The following is a 22,981-nucleotide window of genomic DNA, read 5'->3' as shown; positions in this document are numbered from 1 at the left end:
TGTTTGTTTTAGTGGCTTGGAATGGGGTCTCTCCAGCTCTCACACTGCAGGTTTCTGTGGCTGAGGGCCCTGCTCATTGCCGCAGCAGTGGAAATGGTGAGACTGTTCCTGGAACCCAGGTGACAAGGCTGGGGTAAGGGGTGAGATGGGGTGTCTGAGGCAGTTCATTTAAGGGCTGATTGGCTCACCGGCTCAGCCATCGTTTTACCTCTTTCCTTAATGGCTGAGGCCTCCCTTGAACTCCCCTTTACTGTTTAATAATTTTGTTTTGGAAGGGAAGCCCAGTAAATTACAGAAGCCAGAGGAAAGAAGAATGTGGAATGTGGAAATGCCTTTCCTTCTAGGTTGCACTATTAACAGGAATTCTCTACCCGGTGCCAGTTGTGACTGGAGTCGAGAGGTAGAAGTCAGGGCTGCCTACTGTACCCAACAACAAAGGCAGGCAGAAACAGATCCCCTGGAGTTTTCAGATACAGCTTAACCACTAAAAACAGAGACAGTCCATAAAACTGGAAGCCCATTTTAAAGACTGAGGTAAAGAGTAAAAAATTAACTGTATCAGTATCACCTAAACTCAGTGGACAGTCTTATCTTAATAACACCTATTTTACAGGTGTTAACCTGGTCCTGGGCTATCAGTTAAGAGCAGAGCATTATTTGGCATGAGAAGACCCTTCTGCTTGGCCCAAATGAGAGAGGTATGCTCTTGGGCTGATAATTAGTATGGAATTTAGCTTCTGAATCTCGACAATGCTGAAAGCTCAAAATACCAATAGAGAAAGATATGAAACCATTTGCAAAGTAATAAAGTCTTCTCTTTTAAAACAAAGAGGTTCTCTCCTAGACACTTCCTTTTAAGTATGAAAAAAGTTAAAAATTCAGTTTGGTTTTATAGTCCTTGCCACTTAAAGACACCACAAGACTAGAGGGAAAGTCCATTCTCAATAGCCTCCATTTCATTCTGCTTTCTCATAAAGTAAGGCAGCTCCCTGGGTATAACACCCCTTGGCTTAAAAGGGCATTATGCTTTACTGCTAAATGAGGGATCAAAATCCACCCTGTAACAGGGGTTCATTACATTAGAGCTTTTAACACAAGCTCAACTTCCATCCAGCCAATGGGTTCATAGTCATTGGCAGATTAAATTCCCTTTCTGGCATAAATTTAAAAATTTCCTCAACTAAGTACATACAAAAGATGCCAATAGTCTAGTGACTTGGCTACTGAGGAAACCAGATGCCAACCGCACATTTCATTAATGATGGTCCTGATCAGCAAAATACAAGAAAGAGACCCTGGGTACCTTTTTAATGGTATTGTGCTTGCTGCTGCCACCCCTGTCGGAGTTCTCATTGTGCAGAATATCCAGAGCTGTCTCCCTCTCTTTCAGTTTCAAGGCCTCGATTTCTGTCTTGAGTTCATTGAGCTGCTCCTGCAGATGCTTGCTCTTTTCCATGTATTCCACTCTGCCGGCAAGAGGGTATCATGCATCAGGGCTTGGGCAGACAGTGAGACATGGCTCAGGTGCTCTGTGGCCCACAAGCTGCTTGGTGCGCGATCTAGGGTTTGAGGCCTGGGGTTCATGTCTCTACTTGGCCACTCACAGGCCATGGGAGCTTGGGCTGGTCACTTAAGTGCTATGAATGTTTCCTCATCATTAAAATTGGGATAATGATCACAGGGCCATGGTTAGGATTAAATAAAACAAAGTGTAGGAGGCCAGACACGGTGGCTCCACCTGTAATCCCAGTACTTTGGGTGGCTGAGGCAGGAGGATTGCTTGAGCCCAGGAGTTGGTGACCAGCTTGGGAAACATAGCAAGACCCTGTCTCTATTTTAAAAAAAAAAAGAAAAGGAAAGGAAAGAAAAAGAAAGAGTAGAAAAGCCCTTGGTACATTCTCATAGGGGGCTCTACAAATACCAGCTGTCATGGACAGCTTTTTGTTCTGTACAAAAAAAAAAACATACGTGAAACAAGCTTCCTGGGAACCCAGAACAATCTCCTTGTCTCAACCCTTCTTGGAGCAGTAATTCAAGTAAACTCTTTTTTTTTTTAAAGGATCTTGCTATGCTGCTCAGGCTGGCTTTGTACCCCTGGTCTCAAAGGGCTGGGATTATAGGCATAAGCCACAGCGCCCAGCTTCACGTGATCTCTTTTGATAGGCCACATCCACACTCCCACTTGTTCTGAGACTTCATCTAAAGACGAAAGAAGCTCACTCAGAAGCTCACCCAACGCAAGGAAGAAAAGATCCCCACCCTCACCTGAGAACAGATACACTGAGTGACAGCATCCATGATGGTGAAAATCTGGAAACCACCCACAAAGTGTCCAACTACAAGGTATGGCCAGAAAAACCATGCAATACAAATACCAAAAACACTCCATAGGGATTGCCATGGTTAGTATAGAGACTCTGCCAATACATGCAAGGGTAAGAAGTGCCATGGTCTGAATGTTCGTATCTTCAAAATTCATAGGTCGAAACCTAATCACCGGCTGGGCATGGTAGCTCACGCCTGTAATCCCAGCACTTTGGGAGGCCAAGGTGGGCAGATCATGAGGTCAGGAGTTCAAGACCAGCCTGACCAACATGGTGAAACCCCATCTCTACTAAAAATACAAAAGTTTGCTGGGCATGATAGCGTGCGCCTGTAATCCCAGCTACTCAGGAGGCTGAGGCAGGAGAATCGCCTGAACCCAGGAGGTGGAGGTTACAGTGAGCCAAGATCGCACCACTGCATTCCAGCCTGGGCGATAGAGCGAGACTCCGTCTCAAAAAAAAAAAAAAGTGTCAGGAGGTGGGGCCTTTGGGCAGTCATGAGGGTAGAGCCTCATGAATGGGATTAGTGCCCTTATAAAAGAGACTCCAGAGAGACCCCTCATCCCTTCCACTGGGTGAGCACGCAGCAAAAAGGGGCTGACTATGAACCAGGAAGAATGCCCTCACTAGACTCCACCTCTGCCCGTGCCTTGATCTTGGCCTTCCCAGCTTCCCAAACTGTGAGAAATCAATTTCTTTCCTTTTTTTTTTTTGAGACAGGGTGTCTCTCTGTTGCCCGGGCTGGAGTACAGTGGTGCAATCTGGGCTCACTGCAACCTCTGCCTCCCAGGCTCAAGCAATCCTCCCACCTCAACCTCCTGAGTAGCTGGGACCACAGTCTTGTGCCACCACACCCAGCTAATTTTTGTATTTTTAGTAGAAATGGGGTTTTGCCATGTTGCCCAGGCTGGTCTTGAACTCCTGGCTCAAGAGATCTGCCCCACCTTGGACTCCCAAAGTGCTGGAATTACAGGCATGAGCCACTGTGCCTGGCCAAGAAATAAATTTCTGTTGTTTATAAGCTACCCAGCCTCTGTACAGTAGCCAAAACAAAGATAGTAACAAAATACAAACTATAAAATAGCAGACACAGAACAGCTTCACCCTGATCCCGGATCCCAACCACATAAATATATATGTCTGGATAATGGTGAAAGGAACATGGACAGCAGATATGACAGCTAGAGGCTCTGGTTCATTGGCTACTTAGCTATACCCTCAGTGTGAGAGCCCAAAGAAAAACAGCCTGGGTTGTGGTTGCCCATACTGGACTCCATGGAGACACTTTCCCCAAAGGGTTTTCCTGAGGATACCACCCATGGTAAAAGCACATGGGCTGCAGAGTCAGATGGGTGAGGGGTTTCAACCCCTCTGCATCAGCTGTGGGATGCTGGTGGAGTTCACTAAACTCTCTAAATCTGAGTTCTCACTTATAAAATGGGAACATGAAAACCTACCTTTGATGTCAGTTTGATGTTTGTAAGTTAGCAGGAACTAAATGTGACAAAAGCCAAAACCCCTGACACACAGGCACTCAGTGCATGGTAGCTACTGTGGGTGTCCTCCAGCAAGCAGCAGCAGTTAACCAACTTACCGCTAGCTCTGGGAATTAGGGGCCCTCGCTTAGATTTCCTCTGCAGTGGGGATCCTTTCCTTTCCATCTCTGATCCACTTCTACCCACCATAAAGGGAAGACAGAGGGCAGCTCAGCAATTGCTGCCATGATCAGGCCATGCTGGGGCCCTGCCCAGCGCCACCCACTGCAGCAAAGTGGCCCCACCAGCTGTCAGCTTTCCTCAGCCTCGAGCCTGAGTCTCTTCTCTCACCTTTGTTTGTTCTAGACATGGGAACCACCACAGATCCCAGTTGCTGGAGAATGCAACTAGGAGGTGACTACAGTCCAGTAGTGTAACAGCAGTTGAACTGACTCAGAGATGCTAACAACCCAGTCCTACACTTTAGGTGAGGTTTAGAACCACCAAAAACTTCAGGTCACCAGTCAAGTGTTATTTTTATCCTGGATAAAAATTTTTATTTTTATTCATTCAGAATGAATGCTGATCTGTTGTCCCTTAATTTCTGATTAAGGAAATTCTTCCTCCAGGGGGTAAGTGCAGAGCAAACCTTTGCAGGAGTAATGACAGGCTGCTGCAGCGACCTCTCACCTCTGCCCCAGCTTCCCAAGGCCCCAATCACTCACTCTAGTTCACGGCTGCCCACAGCAGGGCACAGGGGGCTACATACTTTTCTTTCTCTATCTCCATGGAAAGCCGCTTCATGTCAGTATCCTTGAAGTCGAAAGACAGGCTGTCACCAACGAGGTTGAAGCTTGGTATGTCAGGAGGCAACGGTGCTGGAATTGGGTTCATGGGCTGTTAATGAGAAATTTCGGATTAGGAGCTTGAGTCGTACAAGCACAGAAGGACACTACTGTGTTGACAACTGATCCTCCAGCAGCCACAGAGGCAATGGGCACAACTCGGGTCCCACCTCCCAATGCCACCACGAGCCCCCATCCCTCCACTTCACTCCCTCCACATTTGCCACTGCCAGGTAAACAATACCAAAGACTACAAATCCAGGAAAATCATCCCTCATCCCTCAAATCTCTAACCGTTCTTCACGCTCAGCTGAATCAAACACAAACTCCCACTCGCTTTTTCATTTAGGAAACTCGCAGGCCCTGTGCGAGGGGCTGGAGATGCAGAAAACAAGACAGTATCCTTGGCTTTGAGCAGCTGAAAGTCTTGTTCAGGAAATACATGTGTTCACAGATCATCACTGTTAAAAAAGGTAAACACTGTAGCCAGGGAGCGAACAGAGGCTAGAAGAGATGCTGCTTCTGCTGGGATCCAAGACAGTGCCAGGAGAAGGTTTGCCGGGCGGGAGGTATGGCAATGGGTGGGGCAGTGCCCAGCGAGGGTGCCAGGAGTCTGCCATGCAGTGTGGAGAGGTGGGGTGGGAGATGGGTACCACCACAAAGGGCTCCACCTGCCCACCAAGGGGCTTGGGCTTGGACAATGGAACTGGAGTAGGGCCTGAAGCAGGGGTGGTGTAGTTTTTTTTTTTTTTGGACTTTCATCCCAGCACAAAGGGTCATCTAAAGAGGGCCCCAGTCTAGCTTCCCGGCTTCTCCTACTATTTGCCCTACTAAGTCACAGACAGTATTGTTTATTATCCCCTGGACTACTGCCTTCCCAGCTCTGTACCCCTGCCTATCCCATTTCTCCTCCCTATGCTCCATCCCTCTTTCAAGGCCCTTCTCAAACACCATGATCTCTCACCAAAGCCTTTCTAGCCCCTCCCAGCCAGCCGGCAACCCTTTTCTTTGCTGTCCCTTAACGCTGTGTTTACAGTTCTCTAATGGTTCTTCTGCGATTCCACCCTGTAAAAGATTTCTTTTTGGCTGTATCTTCTTTCTACTATTTGCAAGTTTCCTGCAAACAATCTGCCTCTTTTTCATCCTTGGATCCCGTACTGAGTCTAGGACAGTGTCTGGGAAAGAGCAGAGGCTTGGAACATTCGTTTGAGACATTCTCAAGGCCTGAGGCAGACCATCTGCAAGGGTGCTGAGAGAAGGCTCCTGGGGTGCCAGGGATGTCCTGTTTTCTGATCTGGGTGCTGGGTACATGGGTATGTTCAGTTTGTGAAAATTCTTCAAACTGTACAGTTGTAATTTGGGCACTTCTCTATGTGTATGTTATACTTCATAAAAATTTCCAGCAAAAACGCATACTAGTTGCTGCACCACTAGTGAGAGCATGAACTGGTATGACTTCTTTGGAGAGTATCAAAATTGAAAATTTGACCCCACAGTTCTATTATAAGAATTTATTCTACCAATATATCCATGTGTGTGTGTCAAGATTTGTGTTCAGGGATGTTCAGTGCCATTTTGTTCAAAATTGCAAAAGAAAACAGACTAAATACTCATCCATGAGGGACTGGTTAAATAAATTACAATCCATCCACACAACAAAACATGATTAAAAAGCTGACATGGATGATCTCCTCCAGGATTGACTGCTAAGAGGAAAGAGCAGTTACAGCAGTGTATAAGCTTTGCTCCAGTGTATATTTTAAAAACAACACATATAGGCTGGGCACAGTGGCTCATGCCTATAATCCCAGCACTTTGGGAAGCTGAGGCAGGCAGATCACTTGAGCTTGGGAGTTTGAGACCAGCTGTGGCAACATGGCAAAACCCTGTCCCTAACAAATACAAAAAAAAATTAGCTGGGCGTGGTGGTGCATGTCTGTGGTCCCAGCTACTCAGGAGACTGGGGCGGGAAGATCGCTTGAGCCTATGAGGCGAAGGTTGCAGTGAGCTGCGATTCTGCCACCGCATTCCAGCCTGGGTGACAGAGTAAATAAAACTCTCTCTCTCAAAAAAAAAAAATAAATAAATAAAATAATAAATAAAAACAAAACACACATCTCAGGTGTTCAGCCCAGTTGAGTGCTCAGACGACTACAATCCCAGCTACCATCTGACTGTGACCACCAGAGAGATCCCCAGCAAGGATCTCTGTCTGGCCCAGTCAACCCAACAAGCCACCAGAGATACTAATGAAGCCACACAGCTGGCTTGGGTGGGTTGTTACACAGTAACAGAGAACCGGGATATACGGCAACAGCAAACTGCTTACATTTTCCCCACCTCAAACCCTGGGCAGCTTGTGCCTCTGGTGCCCTTTGTGCATCTGGGTCACGTACGTGCCTGTGCCATGTGCATGAATGTAAGTATGGGTGCGTGTGTGTGTCTGTGCTGTGTGTGTGGATGTGCTATGTGCATCAATGTATGTATGGGTACGTGTGTGTGTCTGTGCCATGTAGATGACTGTGCCGTGTGTGAGTCTGGGCCATGTGTGCATCTGTGCCCTCACCCTGAATACCCTATGTTCTCTTCTCCACCTGGCTACTTCCTGCTCCCCCTTCAAGCATCAGTGTAGACACCATACTGAGCCTCTCCTGCTCCTCCAGGGTGGGCTGTGTCCTCCTCCTCTAGGCACCTGTGCACTCTGAGAACACCTGTCAGGATAGAGACTTCCAACTGCGTGGCACTATGTGGACACTGAACAAATATGCATTAAAAAAAAAAAAAAAAGCCAACTGAATGCACAGAAGAAAGGAAGGAAAGAGGCTTCTATTCATTTTGTGACCCCATTTAATGGAAGTCTGACTCTCTGTCCCCAAACTGAGAGTGGCTGCTTGTTCTTGCACGGCAGTAATTCACTCTGAGGTGTACAGCCAATCCCTTCCCAGAACTATAATTATGATATATGTTATATACTGATAGTTGAAGATTACATTCAGCTCAGCATTAAGAGGCAAGAGAGCAAATTCTCTTGAGGATAATTTGGGACTATATTACTTAGAACAAGAAAAACATTCCAGAGCTGGAAAAGGCCCTGTTGCCTGTTATCCAGGCAACCAAAGAGACAACTAACTAGTCCAAAGCCAAATGGCAGACCAGGATGTTCTACCCTGTCCCTAACTGCAGGCTCTCTGCACCTCTCATCCAGCCATGCATTTGCTTGAATGGTCACCATGAAGGCACTGCCAGATGAACTGAAGGGCCGGGAGGAAAGAGAACATCACCAGGACTAAGGCAGCCCCAGCTGGTGGCCCCCAGGCTCACCGGGTATGTGGGCTTGGTGGCAATCTCCAGGAGCTTCTGCTTGGCTCTTCGCTCCGCCTCACGCGCTTCCTGCAGGTCTTGCTTCAGCTGATCTGCCTCTTTGGCCCTGTAAGGAAAGGATGAGATGTCAGCTTCACAGAAGAGGGCAGGTGGCGGGAAAAGACACCACCCTACCCCTGCAGAGGAGGGACCTGGGCTAACCCTGAGGATGGCACCTGAAGAGGTGAAAAAGGACAGTGAGACAGGGACATTTACATGAAATCAGAACTTCCAAGCAAGGACAACATTCCTGAGGATTTTTGTTTGAGTTGGTAAATCTAAACTGGAAGAGCAGGAAAACTGGTGGGGAATGAGAGAAACCAGACCTTCTACAGCCAGGAGTCAGAGGAGCTGGAGGGGGCACCAGCAGCTTTCTCTGCTTTATTTTTGGGTGAGAGTGAGCTGGGCAAAGGAAGAGCCTGGAGGATCAAGTTCTTATATTGGATCGCAAAGGGCAGAATCTGCAAGAACTGCGTCTTCACAGCCCCCGGATAAAACACCAGTGGGCCTTGTGCCCACTTTCTCCAGCAGAAAGATGAGCCCAGTCACTGAGGGCACCCACACCCTGGTGTAGATCCTCATCCTATGGGGCTCAGGTGGACACGGCATGTGAGGCCTGGTGCAGGGACCTGGCCCAACCTGCATCATGCACAGGCAGTGACCCCCATATACAGTCAGGGGCCTGAAGCAGGGCAGGCAAAAAGGAACCATATTCCCAGAACGACATGCAAAGAGTGGTGAGGAAAACTGTAGTGAATGCACCTTGGTAGCTAAAAGCCAAATTCAAGTGCTCTAAATCAACAGAGCCAAAAGCTGTGGGGAATGTGTCAGTGTTTATCTGAAGGTTGCAGACCTAGAATAGTCTTTCAAAAGTACAGACAACAGTTCCATCCTTCAACCTGGCCATGAGTGGGACATCCCAATCACAGAGATCATCCTAGCCCTCCTCCCCCATGTGCCAAGGAAGGCTGGGGGATGCAGGCACTAGCTTCCCTTTAAAGGTAAGTAGCTGCTGTTCTCCTGCAGCCCCACTGAATGAAAGCAGAAAAGAACCACATTTTTTTTTTTAATGCACAAAGAGCCTCCTCACATCTCTTCAGCTGAAAGCAGTCTGTGGATATGCTCAGGGATTTTCCTGTACACACGGCCATCAGAGGGACAGGGGCTTATCAAAGAGACACAAGTATGACCAGAGAGGCCCCCCTGGCAGGAGAACTGAGTTCCTGTACCCAACCAGTAGCGCCAGCCCCAAAATGGATAAAGCACCAGTCACTATCAGCCAAGGAGGAGCCTCCCCCCGGCCCAGAAGATGGGCAAGCAGCTTGAGGACAGCTGCTGTAGAGCTCAGCCTCAGGGCAGGCTGGTCTGCAGCCCTTCACCAGCCTCCTCGCCAGTCTGGTGCCCGGTGCCCCTCACCTCCTCTCTGACTCCTCAGCCATCTTCAGTGCCAGCACCTCGGCTTCCAGCACCTTCTGCTCCATCAGGCGCTTCTCCTCCTCCGTGCGAATGGCCGTGGCCTTGATGCGCTGCATTTCCTGCTCAGCCTCTGCGGCCTTCTGGGCCAGAAGTTTTGCCTCCTCCTCGGTGATCTGGGCCTTTTCAGCCAACAGGTCAGCTGTCTCCTCAGACCGCATCTGGAGGGCATGGTGCTCTTAGCTGAAGCGGGATCATGTGCTATTCTCCCGCCCAGATCTGCCTTGAACACTGAGATGGGACAAACCAGAGTCTCGGACTCCTGGGGCCCTGCTGCTGAGTGCCCTCCATGACCCTCTGACAAGAGATGACAAGCCACATTCCCCAATTTTTCAGAAGGGCCCTTCGGGCTGTACCCATGGGGAGTACCAAGAGCACCTTCTCTGAGTACCCACCTCAGCTCAGGCTTATGCTTCATGTGGAGAAAAACAACTTAAATTCTGTTCTTTCCCTTTAAATCAGTGGTTAGAACCAGAGTTTTTTGTCCCCTGCAAGAGACATGTGGCAGGCGGGGCATGGTGGCTCACGCCTATAATCCCAGCCATTTGGGAGGCCGAGGCGGGCGGATCACCTGAGGTCAGGAGTTCAAGACCAGCCTGGCCAACACGGTGAAAACCCATTTCTACTAAAAATACAAAAAAAAAAAAAGCCGGATGTGTTGGCGCGTGCCTGTAATCCCAGCTACTTGGGAGGCTGAGGCAGGAGAATCACTTGAACCCAGGAGGCGGAGGTTGCAGTGAGCCAAGATCATGCCATTGCACTCCAGCTTGGGCAACAAGAGCGAAACTCCATCTCAAAAAAAAAAAAAAAAAGTACAGCTGGGCGCGGTGGCTCACACCTATAATCCCAGCACTTTGGGAGGCTGAGGCGGGCAGATCACGAGGTCAGGAGTTCGAAACCAGCCTGACCAACATGGTGAAACGCCATCTCTATTAAAAATACAAAAATTACAGCGTGCCTGTAATCCCAGCTGCTCAGGCGGCTGAGGCAAGAGAATCGCTTGAACCTGGGAGGTGAAGATTGCAGTAAGCCGAGATTGTGCCACTGTACACTCCAGCCTAGGCAACAGAGCGAGACTCCGTCTCAAAAAAAAAAAAAAAAAAAAAAAAAAAAAGAGAGACATGTGGCAATGTCTGAAGATGTTTTGGATTGTTACAAATGGAGGGTGAGGTGCTGCTACTGGGATCTAGTTCCTACAGCAAAGGATGGTCAGCCCCAAATGTCAGTAGTGCCCAGGCTGAGAAGCTCTGCTGTAAAGGCAACCTCGTGGTGAAAGTGGAGTTTGGCTGCACATAAGCTCAACCTAAATCTGCTTCAGCCAACACAGGTGAAAAGAAAAGGCACTGATTTTTTTAAAGCTGAAATTAAGTATTTCAAAGCAAACGCTGCTAACTCATGGTTTTCAGGAGACCGAGCTCCAGAAAAGCCAAGGAAGTCCCCAGGTAGCCTCCTGGAACCCCAGCCCCTCAGAAATCACCAGTGCTTCGTTGGCCATTGTTGCCTCTTCTTTCATCTGCAGAAGCCTCCTCTCCAACTCATCCCTCGTGCGTTCAGCCTCCTCCCTCATCTGCTTCTCTCGAGCGAGGCGCTGCCGCTCCATCTGCGAGGGGTGAAGAAAAACAGTCATTGAATCACAGGGCTCGAGACCTAGGGTGCCACAAGGGCCCAAAGATGCCCCATCTCCAGAGTCTCCCCTTTTGGGACCTTTTTCCTTCCCTTTCCTTTAGGTAGCCAGGGTCATTCTTATTGCCCCCCACCCCGTCCTTCTAAACCAGTTGCAGAGTTGAAAGCTGTGCCACTTGAAAAACAGTCTAGTGGTGAATGAACAAACGAACAAACAAAAAACCAAACTGAGTCTTGACCTGGATAGAAAGAGGCATTCTTTTTTTTTGGTGGGGGGGACAGAGTCTTGCTCTGTCGCCCAGGCTGGAGTGCAGTGGCACGATCTCAGCTCACTGCAACCTCCGCCTCCCAGGTTCAATCAATTCTCCTGCCTCAGCCTCCCGAGTAGCTGGGACTATAGGCACCCGCCACCATGCCTGGCTAATTTTTGTATTTTTAGTAGAGATGAGGTTTCACCATATTGGCCAGGCTGGTCTTGAACTCCTGACCTTATGATCCACCCACCTTAGCCTCCCAAAGTGCTGGGATTACAGGCATGAGCCACCGCACCTGGCAGAAGGAGGCATTCTTATACACAGTGCACTGAAATGGCTACCTTGCCAATGTTGCTTTTTGTTGGGAAACCCCAGGTGGCTCTGCCTTGTGGCCGATGGGATGCAATGCAGGACCTCCTCCCTCAGATAGAGCCCCAGAAATAAGCAGCTTTCTCATCTGGGCAGGCTAGCCATCTCACCATTTCTAATCCACATGGACCCCTCTCACATCTCTGATTTCATCAACAATAGCTCCACTCTTGCCTCTGACCCACAGAAAAGATGGAATCATTCTACGTGATGCATCAATAGTTCACACATTGTATTTCACGGGGGGAGCTGCAACAGCCACAGCACAGACTTGTACAGCCTCATGTGGAGACAACTCCTGAGCCAGGCCTAGGACAGGAGGGAGCCAGGCGGGGAACACAGCCCCCTGTCCTTAAGGCAACAGTACAAAGCCATCACTACCTCCCTTGCCTTCTGGATCACTGCATTAATTGGACCACATGCTGAGCTTAATAAGGGGAACAAGCACAAGACAGTGCCATTCCTCTGTGATCCCAGGGTACTAACTGAGTCCAAAAAGCAGAATCCAGAAGTGACCACTGCACTATTTTCTGCCTTAAATAATTAAAGCACATTTAATTACTTCTTGCTTCAATCTTATCCCACACTCTGGTCATACAAGGTTTCTAAGACTGCTGCTTTTTCTAAATCCTAAGCCAAATACACACACACACACACACACACACAGAGGAGCTCAAAAAGATAATGCAAAGACAAGCAATAAAACAGTGAAAGTTCTTCTCCAATTTTCTCCTTGCAAGTCAATGAAAAGCTTGGCCAATTTGTTCTCTCATTTCCATCATATTACAATTTCCATAAGGTGGCTTACTACATATCTATAATTCTTTAAAAAAAAAAAAAGAAAGAAAGAAAGAAAGAAAGAGCCCAGTCAGGCCAGGCAGGCATAGCAGCTCATGCCTGTAATCCTAGCACTTTGGGGCACCGAAGCGGGAGGAATGTTTGAGCCCAGGAGTTTGAGATCAGCCTGGGTAACATAGCAAGACCTGATCTCTACGAAACAATTAAAATTAACTAGGTGTGGTAGCATGCACTTGTAGTCCCAGCTACTTGAGGGGCTGAGACAGAAGGATTGCTCAAGCCCAGGAGCTTGAGGTTACAGTGAGCTATGATGAAACCACTGCACTCCAGCCTCGGTGACAGAACAAGACCCTCTTGTTAAAAAAAAAAAAAAAAAAAAAAAGCCAGGTAATCTCCTTCAGTTCCTGGCACTGTACTTTCCCTAAGACCTCTACCCCAATATAAAGGACCTCCTATTCACAAAAGAAGTTTACTGCTTACAAAGACTGTAAGGTGTAATATACGTCCCTTCATCTGAGATGGAGAAGGTATATCATTAGTTTCACCTGATGGATGAGAAAACTGAGGTCTGGAAGGTAAGTCATTGACTTACTCACATTCTAAATTTCAGATCTGGCTCCAAGGTCAGTGTCTGTCCACCTGATATGTGGTTGCCCAGATGCCAGGTTTGTGGCTCTGCTGTGCTGTAGGCAGTGCCGATCTGCAGTGTTCCTGCTATTCTCTGCCAGGGCCCACAGGCTACATATTCCCTGACACTTTCAGATTTCTTACTTCTAAGCTTTGCTCTGGTAAGAAAAAGGTCAAAGAGAGCTCTCCTCCTCCTTCTTATTTATTTACTTATTTATTTATTTATTTTGGTATTTTGTTTTTGCTTCTGTTTTGAAACAGGGTCTTGCTTGGTCACCCAGGCTGGAATGTAGTGGTGCAATCATAGCTCACTGCAGCCTCAAATTCCTAGGCAAGTGATCCTCCTGCCTTGGCCTCCCAAAGTGCTGGAGTTATAGGGATGAGCCACTGCCAAGAGCTCTTCATGAAACTTCCACTGTGACTCCCTGCTGGCTCAGTAGGATTTCTTTGTCCAACAAATCCATCCCATCACCCTGAAAGCATCCCAAAGAACACATTTGTGGCCCACCACCTCAGAAAGCAAACAGATAGAGAGCTGGAAGCACACTGGGCATTTCATTCTAAATCCTAGGGCTGGGAGCCAGCCTCTCCAATGTATCCAAATCAGAAAGGTGCGCACAAACTAATTATTACACTTCTGAGCTTGCAAGTCCTGAGGGCAGCCAACTGCAGCTGCTGCTACTCTATCTAGTAGTTTATCCAAAAACACAATTGATATTCTCAGCAGTAAGGCCCAAATTAGTTATGTGGATTTCCATGGGCAGAGAAGGTTTATGAGTAGAAAACAATGATGCAGATCATCCAGTCTGCTGATAGATGCTCCTGGCAAGTCCTGGGGCAGGTGACATGCCATAAGGCCTGACCTGCAGTGAGGAATTGCAGCCAGAGTCAAATTAGCATTCCAGCAGCAAGCACTGAAATGCCACCTTGCATTCTATCACCATCTAATTAGAAAAGGAGAAGGCTGCACAAGGAGGGAGACAGGCAAAAAAAGAAAGCAAGCTAGCTAGCCAGATGGATAGATGCATGCACTCTTGGTTATTTCATCCCAAACTGGTGTTAATCACACTTAATTTCTCCAAGTGTAGAAATTACTAGAGATGTTTCTTTTAGATATGCTATTAGGGTTTATTCCTCATTTCCAGAGCTGACTTCACACCAGGTAGGCATCGGCAAATGAAGATCCAAAAGGTATAAAACAAGAGCAGGTATGTCCACGGCCAAAAGACTCCTGCCAGCCCATGACCACTCCTCGCCTCCCAGTCCAGGACTGACCACACAGTGACATCATCAGTTAAAACAAGGTTGTGCTCACCTGCTTTCTAGCTTTCTCCTCCCTGGCCTGGGCTTTCATCTGCTGAACTTCCAAAGAATCAGCTTTCCTTCTCCTCATAAATAGATCATGGTTCCCGATACATAGCTGGAGAATCTGTGGCCACAGAAGCAGACAAAAAGGTTAATATCCACAAATTTACTTCACTGCCTACCGGCCCACTAGTGCCATAGCAGTTTGAGCTCTTGCAGGTAGCAGTAAACGTGAAGATGAATGCATAGAGTGAAACACCAAAGCCCTACTAGCGGCCTCTAGTGCTGTCAGCTCTGGAAATATGCAAAATGAAGGCGCCTCAGATATGCCAGGAGGTAAAAATCATAAATGAAGAGAGGACTGGAGGACACTTCACCATGTCATCTGGGTACACCTTACTCTCCTACATCAAGATGTGGTTCTGCAGACCAGGCAGGATAGGAAAGCTCGTTCAGTAAGCTGGGCTGAGGTAACAGGTTATACATGTGGAAAAAAATAAGCTGGATCCCTCCCTTATAGCTTACACAAAAATCAACTCCAGAAGGATTAAATATTTAAATGCAAAGATTAAGCCCTTGAAACTTTTAGAAGACAATATAGAAGAATATGATCATAGGATAAGAGAAGATGCCAAGTAAGACACAAAAAGTGATTAAGGAAAAAATTTACATATTTGTCTACATTAAAATTAAAAATTCTTATTGTCAAGACATAAAAAAAGAAAAAGAGCAACAAACTGGAAGACATAGCCAATAAAGAAAACAGGCTAGGTGCAGTAGCTCACACCTGTAATCCCAGCACTTTCGGAGGCCAAGGTGAGAGGATCCTTGAGCCCAGGAGTTCAACACCAGCCTGAGTGACATAGTGAGACACCATCTCCACAAAAAAATCAAAAAATTTGGCCAGACCTGGTGGCTCAGCACTTTGGGAAGTGTAATTCTAGCACTTTGGGAAGGGGAGGCAGCCAGATTGCTTGAGCCCAGGAGTTTAAGACAAGCCTGGACAACATGGCAAAACTTCGTCTCTATAAAAAAAATACAAAAAATTAGCTGGGCATGGTGGTGTATGCCTGCAGTCCCAGCTACTGGGGAGGGTGAGGTGGGAGGATCACTGAGCCTGGGGAGGTCCATACTGCAGTGAGCCATGATCGTGTCATTACATTTCAGCCTGGGCAACAGAGTGAGACCCTATCTCAAAATCTCAAAAAAAAAAGTTCATATGATAATGAAATACCATTTTAGATGCACAAGATTGGCAAAAATTTTAAAAGGCTGATAATACAAGTATTAAGGATAGCAAAAAAGAAATTTCACCCACTACTGTTGGGTCTGTAAAAATCGATTCACCTTCTTTAGAAAACAATGTGTCATAATTTTGAAATTTGAACATATACTGAGCCCTGTACTTCTACTCCTGTGTATATACTCTAAACTCTATTTTTAATTGATTTTTATGTATTATTATTATTTTTTGAGATGAAGTTTTGCTCTTGTTGCCCAGGCTGGAGTGCAATGGCATGATCTTGGCTCACTGCAACCTCCATCTCCTGGGTTCAAGCGATCTCCTGCCTCAGCCTCCTAAGTAGCTGGGATTTATAGGCATGTGCCACCACGCCCGGCTAATTTTCTATTTTTAATAGAGACAGGGTTTCTCCATGTTGGTCAGGCTGGTCTCAAACTCCCGACCTCAGGTGATCCGCCTGCCTCAGCCTCCCAAAGTGCTGGGATTACAGGCGTTGAGCCACTGTGCCCAGCCCTATTTTTTATTTTTTAAACATTTTATTTATTTTCATTTTTTTGGAGACAGGGTCTCGCTATGTTGCCCAGGCTGGTCTCGAACTCCTGGCCTCAAACAGTTATCCTGCCTTGACCTCCCCAAGTGCTGAGATTACAGGCATGAGCCACCCCACCTAGCCCAGTATACTCAAGACTCCAAAGAAACTATTGCCTATGTGCACCAGGAGGCAGATACGAAAGTTTTCATAACAGCCTGTTAAAACAGTATAGAAGTGGCCGGGCGCAGTGGCTCACGCCTGTAATCCCAGCACTTTGGGAGGCCGAGGTGGGCAGATCACAAGGTCAGGAGTTCGAGACCAGCCTGACCAACATGGTGAAACACCATCTCTACTAAAAATACAAAAATTAGCCAGGCGTGATGGTGGGCGCCTGTAATCCCAGCCACTGCACTCCAGCCTAGGCAACAGAGTGAGACTCCATTTCAAAAACAAACAAAAAAAAGTACAGAAGTAAAAAGCACTTAATTATCCATTAACAGAAGAATCAGAAAAATATATAACAGAGTGCTACAGAGGTGAGAATGAACAGACTATCTTTAAGCATCAACAAAGATATATCTCAAAAAAATAATGAAAAAGGAAAAGGCAAATGACAGAAGAATATATATACTTGACAGCATTTAGATAAATTTCATAAACACATGACATTGAATAGTATTTTTCTTTTGCCATATATGAAATAAAATTCTGTTGAAAAGCAAGAGGATGATGAATACTCAACTCAAAACAGTGATCACCCTTGGGCAGAGGGAAAGGAGAGACCAGCAGGGTGTTAACATGAAGGGTCTCAACAGTATTGGGACTGTGCTATTTCTTTTTTCCTTTTTCTTTTTCTTTTTTTTTCTCGACCTTGTGATCCACCAGTCTCGGCCACCCAACGTGCTGGGATTACAGGCGTAAGCCACCGTGCCCGGCCAGGACTGTGCTATGTCTTAAAGTGGGGTTGTGGGTACACAGCTATTCACTTTTGTTATTCTTTATAATTCATATAAGTTACACTTACTTATCCTTTAATATGTATGAAATACTGCATTAAAAATTCTTTTTAAAACTTCCTCATCGGCTGGGCGCAGTGGGTCATGACTGTAATCCCAGCACTTTGGGAAGCCAAGGTGGATGGGTCACCTGAGGTCAGGAGTTCGAGACCAGCCTTACCAATATGGTGAAACCCCGTCTCTACTGAAAATACAAAAATTAGCTGGGCATGGTGTCTCATGCCTGTAATCCCAGCTACTCGGAAGGCTGAGCCAGAAGAATCTCTTGAACCTGGGAGGCGGAGGTTGCAGTGAGCCGAGATGGCACTGCCACTGCACTCCAGCCTGGGCGACAGAGCAAGACTCTGTCTCAAAAAAAACAAACAAAAAAAACCTTCTTCATGATATAATTTAGTTTTAACTCTTTAAGCTAAACAGAAAGTATGCGCCAAGTGAGATACCATTCTACACTTCACAAGATGTCACTCTGATATCCTTTAAAAAGAAGTATTCAATTCTCAGAAAAGCTACCATTATCAGTAATGAAAACCAGGATCTCAACTTACCAGCTTATTAACACGAAGCTTTGAGGAGTTAAACTTGAAGACATCAATTTTCTTATCCAGTGGTTTAATAGTAAACTGGAAGAACGAAGCAGAACACAGTTTCAGTCCGACAGCCTGGAATGTTACCACCAATTGGAAATTCCACAAATGCAGCAACCACACTGGCCACAGACCAGCATGAAGTTATGCCTTGTCCTGGCTTCCCAGTATCCAGGCACTAAACCTCAGGGAATTAGGAGCACCAAGTCTCGGGCTGTGGAAGCTCAGGACCCTAAAGGTATGCTCTCTAGACCACCTTAGGCATGAGTGTGGGAAGGGATTCTTGACAACCTAAAATAAGCATCCTTAATGGGCCCAACCCTGAGGCCAACACTGGAGGGCTACTGTAGTCTAGGGCATGGGCCCACCTTCATGAAGCTCACCATCTAGTTGGAACTAGGCTAACAACAGCCAATTACTCAAGAAATCACATCAAATATTAGTGCTTCATTGGGTGGTACAAATCACAAATGTGTGGAGGTTCAGAGTAGATCCACCATAAGCAAGAGAGAGTGAAGCTGATCTTAAAAGAAGAATCCAACAGGGTAGCTAAAAGGCAGGTGAAGGGGCATTCTGCACAAGGCAAAACCAGAAATAAGGTAGAGATGGGGAAATGAGCAGTGTGTGAGAGTGTGTGTGTGTGTGTGTGTGTGTGTGTGTGTGTGTGTGTGTGTGTGTGTGTGTGTGTGTGTGTGTGTGTGTGTGTGTGTGGTATTAGCTTTTTGGTGACTAAGATGATATAATAGGCTTAGCCTGGGAGGTAGGAAGGGGTGGGCGTAGGGGCTGGCAGTGAGAATAAAAGTCAGAGGTGGCCAGATATGGTGGCTCACACCCGTAATCCCAACACTTTGGAAGGCCAAGGCGGGAAGATCGCTTGAGGTCAAAAGTTTGAGGCTGCAGTGAGCTGTAATTGCACAACTGCACTCCAGGCTGGGCAACAGAGTAGACCCCTATCTCAAAAAAAAGAAGGGTTTAGGTTTGATGTGACAGGATACCTGCGCTCACCACAGGTTTCTGAACATGGGAATAATTTGATAAAAGCTGTTAATAGAAAGAATCAAATGGGGGAAAAATGGACTATAGTAGAAGGGAAAACAGTTCTTGATGCTGAAATCAAAATGGAGAGAAAGATGAATGATAAAGACAGAGTGGTGGCTTGGTAGGAGAACCTAGGGTTAGACCACTAGCAGGAAAGCCTGCAAGGAACAAATGGCTGCTGCTCTCAACAAACAGATCCTAGATTTCCAAGATGCACTTACAAAATGGATATCCATTCCCAAGAAAGACTTGCTAAGCAGATAAATATGTTTGGGAAGACATATTTCTTTCACACGTTATATTGCCCAAGAAGGGGTTAGTACATTGAGGACAGAAAATGATCCTTTGTTTAGCTTTCGGCCAAGTTAACTTAGAAGCAGTGTTGCTCTTGTGTAGGCTGCTATTCATGAATTTTGTGAGCTTATTTTTGGCTTTGCTGTCAAACCCTGGAGCTGTCAGTGGGAAACCACAAGTAGTGGGGAAACCACAAGTAGTGGGGAAACCGCAGGCTCTGCACCATGCCAGGGCGTACACAAAGAATCAATGGATCACTTAAACTAACATTTCTGTTTTGACAGCACGGCTGTCATGCATAACTACCAAGACTACTTCTTTTATGTCAAGTCAGCTTGGGGTCTGCTTACTGCATGAGTTATTGACATGATGGAACATGATGGCGCCTGTCCCCCAGAGAGGGCATATTAGAGTTTACTGCGTCAGGCCATACTATGGGAGACTTCAATCCTTGGCTTCTTTGAAGAACGGGTGTTTAGGGAGCCTTTAGCACACAAATGTGTGGACGTGAAATAAACAGACTTTATGAAATTGGGAGATGAAAAACTACCATACGGTGGCACACATACAGCTTTATGTCATGTGGAACTTTCAATTTAAGTACTTTAAAAAAGAAATACCTAACTGCTTATCTCCTGGGCTAACTACTAACAAAAACTTCAGAGTCAGAATGTTTTGAATTAAGGGGCTCAGTCTGTCTTATCAAGCACGGCTGAGTAGATCCCAACCATATACTGGAAACCAGGGGCCTGGTGTTCCCTTCCTTGAGTTGCCATGAAAAAAGAGAAAACAGGAAATATGCTCAGGTTTGGGGCTCTGCAGGCAGCAACATAAGCTGTTCCTGTTCTTCACTCTCTACTCTGTGTCCTGGCTGTGCAGGTACCAGGAGGTCACTGAGTGGAGCCTCCCTCTCCCCGGTGCCCCTGTGCTCTCAGGGCTCAGCCTCTGGGCCTCCCTGAAAGGCGGGGGCTGTGGCATCAGCAACTCTGGCTCCTACTCTCTGCTACTTCACTCAGACACAGGTCACTTGATCCTTCTGTGTCTCTGCTTCCTGATGTGACACAGAGATAATGACAACACAGCCCCTGCCTTTACAGCAGTGTTCTTATAGAGATTAAATTCAGAGGGTCAGGGTGAAAGTGCTTGTATGTGGAAGACTACATTGGCTGTCATCATGTCTCTTCCATGGCACTTATTTATTATAGCAGGTGAGTAGTTACTTGACTTCCTTGAATGCTAAGACTGGATTTTCTACATCTTTGTTTCCCCCATTAAATCTAACACAAAGCAGATGCTCAATAATTCCTTTAAAATTAATGAAGAACTGCTGAGCACAGTGGCTCACACCTGTAATTCCAGCACTTTGGGAGGCTGAGGTGGGAGGATTGCTCAAGCCCAGAAGTTCAAGACCAGCCTGGGCAATGTGGCAAAACCCCATCTCTACAAAAAATTAGCCAGATGTGGTGGCACACGCCTGTAGTCTCAGCTACCTGGGAGGCTGAGGTGAGAGGATCACCTGAGCCCAGGGAGGTCAAGGCTGCAGTGAGCTGTGATCGTGTACCACTGCATTCCAGCCTCAGTGACAGAATGAGAACCTGTCTCAAAAAATAATAATATATAAAATAAAATGAATGAAGAATGAATGAATGGATGAGTGAATGAATGAATGGATGGATGAGTAAACATAAGATTATACGTTATGGGACCTTTTTGGTAAAAGTCACCACCCTACATGGAAATATTTGAATTCTAAGAGCATTTGTCTAAGTTATTCAACCTTAATTATTTTGGAATTGTTGTAAGCATATTAACCTAATATACTTATTTATATCATTACTGAGAGATACACACACAAAACACATATATGTCCATATGTGTATATGTGTGTATATGTATTTCTCTGCCACACGTATCAAGCACCGGACACAGAAAGAGAGCTCAATAAAGACCACACTTAAAATACAAAGAGAATTTAAGCCAGGTGCTGTGGCGCACACCTGTAGTAGCTACTCAGGAGGCTGAGGTGGAAGGATTGCTTGAGCCCAGGATTCAAATCCAGTCTGGGCATACATAATGAAATCCTGTCTCTAAAAAAGAAAAGAAAACATACAAAGAGAATGTATCGACAGAAATAGAAAGCCAAGTAATGAGAAAATGTTACTGTTTTTGTTCATTATTCTTTGGGGTTTCTCCCTGGCCAGTTGAGCTTCCCAGTTTCCTATTAGTCATAGTGGGGTTATTGATGCCAATACTGTTCTGTAAAGACTTCGAAAATCAACAACCACACCCTCAAAGCCTGGGAATTAAAGGATTCTATGAAGAACAAGGAGATGCCCTGGCTGGGGAGGCTCCAGCGAGGGGGGCAGACAGGGAAAGATCTGCTGGACCCCTGGGCCACTAGTGGCGTCTGCAGTACACACATGTCCTACCTCCTTGTCACTGTACGAGATGTTTCGGATTTCATTCCACGGGAAGGAGATCTTGGGGGTCAGTCTGTTCTCAGGGTCATAAATGTGAAGCCCCAGGGCATCCACTCCAAGCAGCAGCTCTGTGCCCTTTTTATTCTGTGGATCCAATAAAAACAGCCACTGTAAGCTCCAGCTGAGGCTCAAAATTTTATTCAACCTTCCAAAGAATCTGGCACACACTGTCATATGTGACAAGTTTCAGCAGGTCCCAACAGAAGTCACAGCCGTCTTATAAACCAAGAAGATTTCAGCTTTCTGAATTGAGGCAGGCAGAAGCAAAACTGTTCCATTCTTGTGACTTCTGGGTCCCCCAGAACAATCACTGAGGGCTTCTGTCACTGGCTCGATGGCTAAAGGAAGAGTAACATAAGTGTTGTTCCCTCTGGTTAAATAACCAGGCTATCATAGATTTAGAATTAAAGCCCATAGGTTTAGGCCGGGAGCAGTGGCTCATGCCTGTAATCCCAGCACTTTGGGAGGCCAAGGCAGGCGGATCACGAGGTCAGGAGTTCAAGACCAGCCTGGCCAGCATGGTGAAATCCCATCTCTACTAAAAATACACACACAAAAAATTAGCCAGGCATGGTGGCACGCGCCTGTAATCCCAGCTACTCAGGAGGCTGAGCAGAACTGGTTGAACCCGGGAGGTGGAGGCTGCAGTGAGCTGAGATGGCACCCCGGCACTCCAGCCTGGTCGACAAAGAGAGACTTCGTTAAAAAACAAAACAAAAAAAAACCCATAGGTTTAATGATTTCTTATATTTAAAGAAACCATTGTTGGACTACTAGAAAGAAAATTTTCAGTGCCTGGGGCTGGATGGTCTCATTTTATGATAAAATGTAGTCTTCATGTGATAAAGCAAGTCTGGTAAAATATTAACTGTAGAATCTAGGTTGTGCATATATATGGGTATTCACTGAAAAATTCTTTCAATTTTCCTGTAAGTTTGAAATTTTTAATAATTGCATGTTGGGAAATACATATCAAAAAGAATTCTATTCATCAACAAAGCTGTCTAAAAGCGGTACCTATGCTCTGCCCCTGACAGCAGTCCTGGCCAGCAGTCAGAGCAGCTCGCGGCGGGTGCCCTGGGCTCCCACAGCACTGACCCTGCTACGGACTGAGTGGCTGTATCTTCACGTGCAGGTCCACCCACCAGTGCTGTGGTCTAGCCTGCATTTGGAGTGGAAGGAAACTCGCTGCACAAGGATAATACAGCTCCTGACCCCTTGCCGATAATGGAAATTGAACCAAGACTCAAGGGCAGAAAAACAGGTCTGCAAACTGAGAAGGTACTGGGACTGTGAAGAGAAGTACCCATCTAACAGCAGACATCAGATTGAGGAGTGAGT

General features: G+C 46.4%; 1 protein-coding gene across 5 annotated transcripts in view; it reads right to left on the bottom strand.

Annotated features, from left to right (window-relative positions):
* The window catches only part of NF2 (NF2, moesin-ezrin-radixin like (MERLIN) tumor suppressor), a 95,583-nt gene that overhangs the window by 15,546 nt on the left and 57,056 nt on the right, over window positions 1–22,981 (bottom strand). For 4 of the 5 annotated variants that reach the window (XM_054470241.2, XM_054470242.2, XM_054470243.2 and 1 more), the window contains exons 8-15: window positions 21,590–21,724; window positions 17,790–17,864; window positions 14,464–14,577; window positions 10,955–11,077; window positions 9,421–9,638; window positions 7,966–8,071; window positions 4,569–4,696; window positions 1,304–1,466 (exon numbers count right to left, since the gene is read on the bottom strand). In XM_054470241.2, coding sequence (XP_054326216.1) covers window positions 1,304–1,466; window positions 4,569–4,696; window positions 7,966–8,071; window positions 9,421–9,638; window positions 10,955–11,077; window positions 14,464–14,577; window positions 17,790–17,864; window positions 21,590–21,724 — 1,062 coding nt within the window. The remainder of the gene's footprint in view (window positions 1–1,303; window positions 1,467–4,568; window positions 4,697–7,965; window positions 8,072–9,420; window positions 9,639–10,954; window positions 11,078–14,463; window positions 14,578–17,789; window positions 17,865–21,589; window positions 21,725–22,981) is intronic. The other variant, XM_063663069.1, reaches the window with a different exon arrangement.

Source organism: Pongo pygmaeus, chromosome 23 (genome assembly GCF_028885625.2).
Source record: "Pongo pygmaeus isolate AG05252 chromosome 23, NHGRI_mPonPyg2-v2.0_pri, whole genome shotgun sequence".
Classification (NCBI taxonomy): Eukaryota; Metazoa; Chordata; class Mammalia; order Primates; family Hominidae; genus Pongo; species Pongo pygmaeus.
The sequence above is the reverse complement of the archived record's forward strand: the minus strand, read 5'-3'. Positions and strand labels throughout refer to the sequence as shown.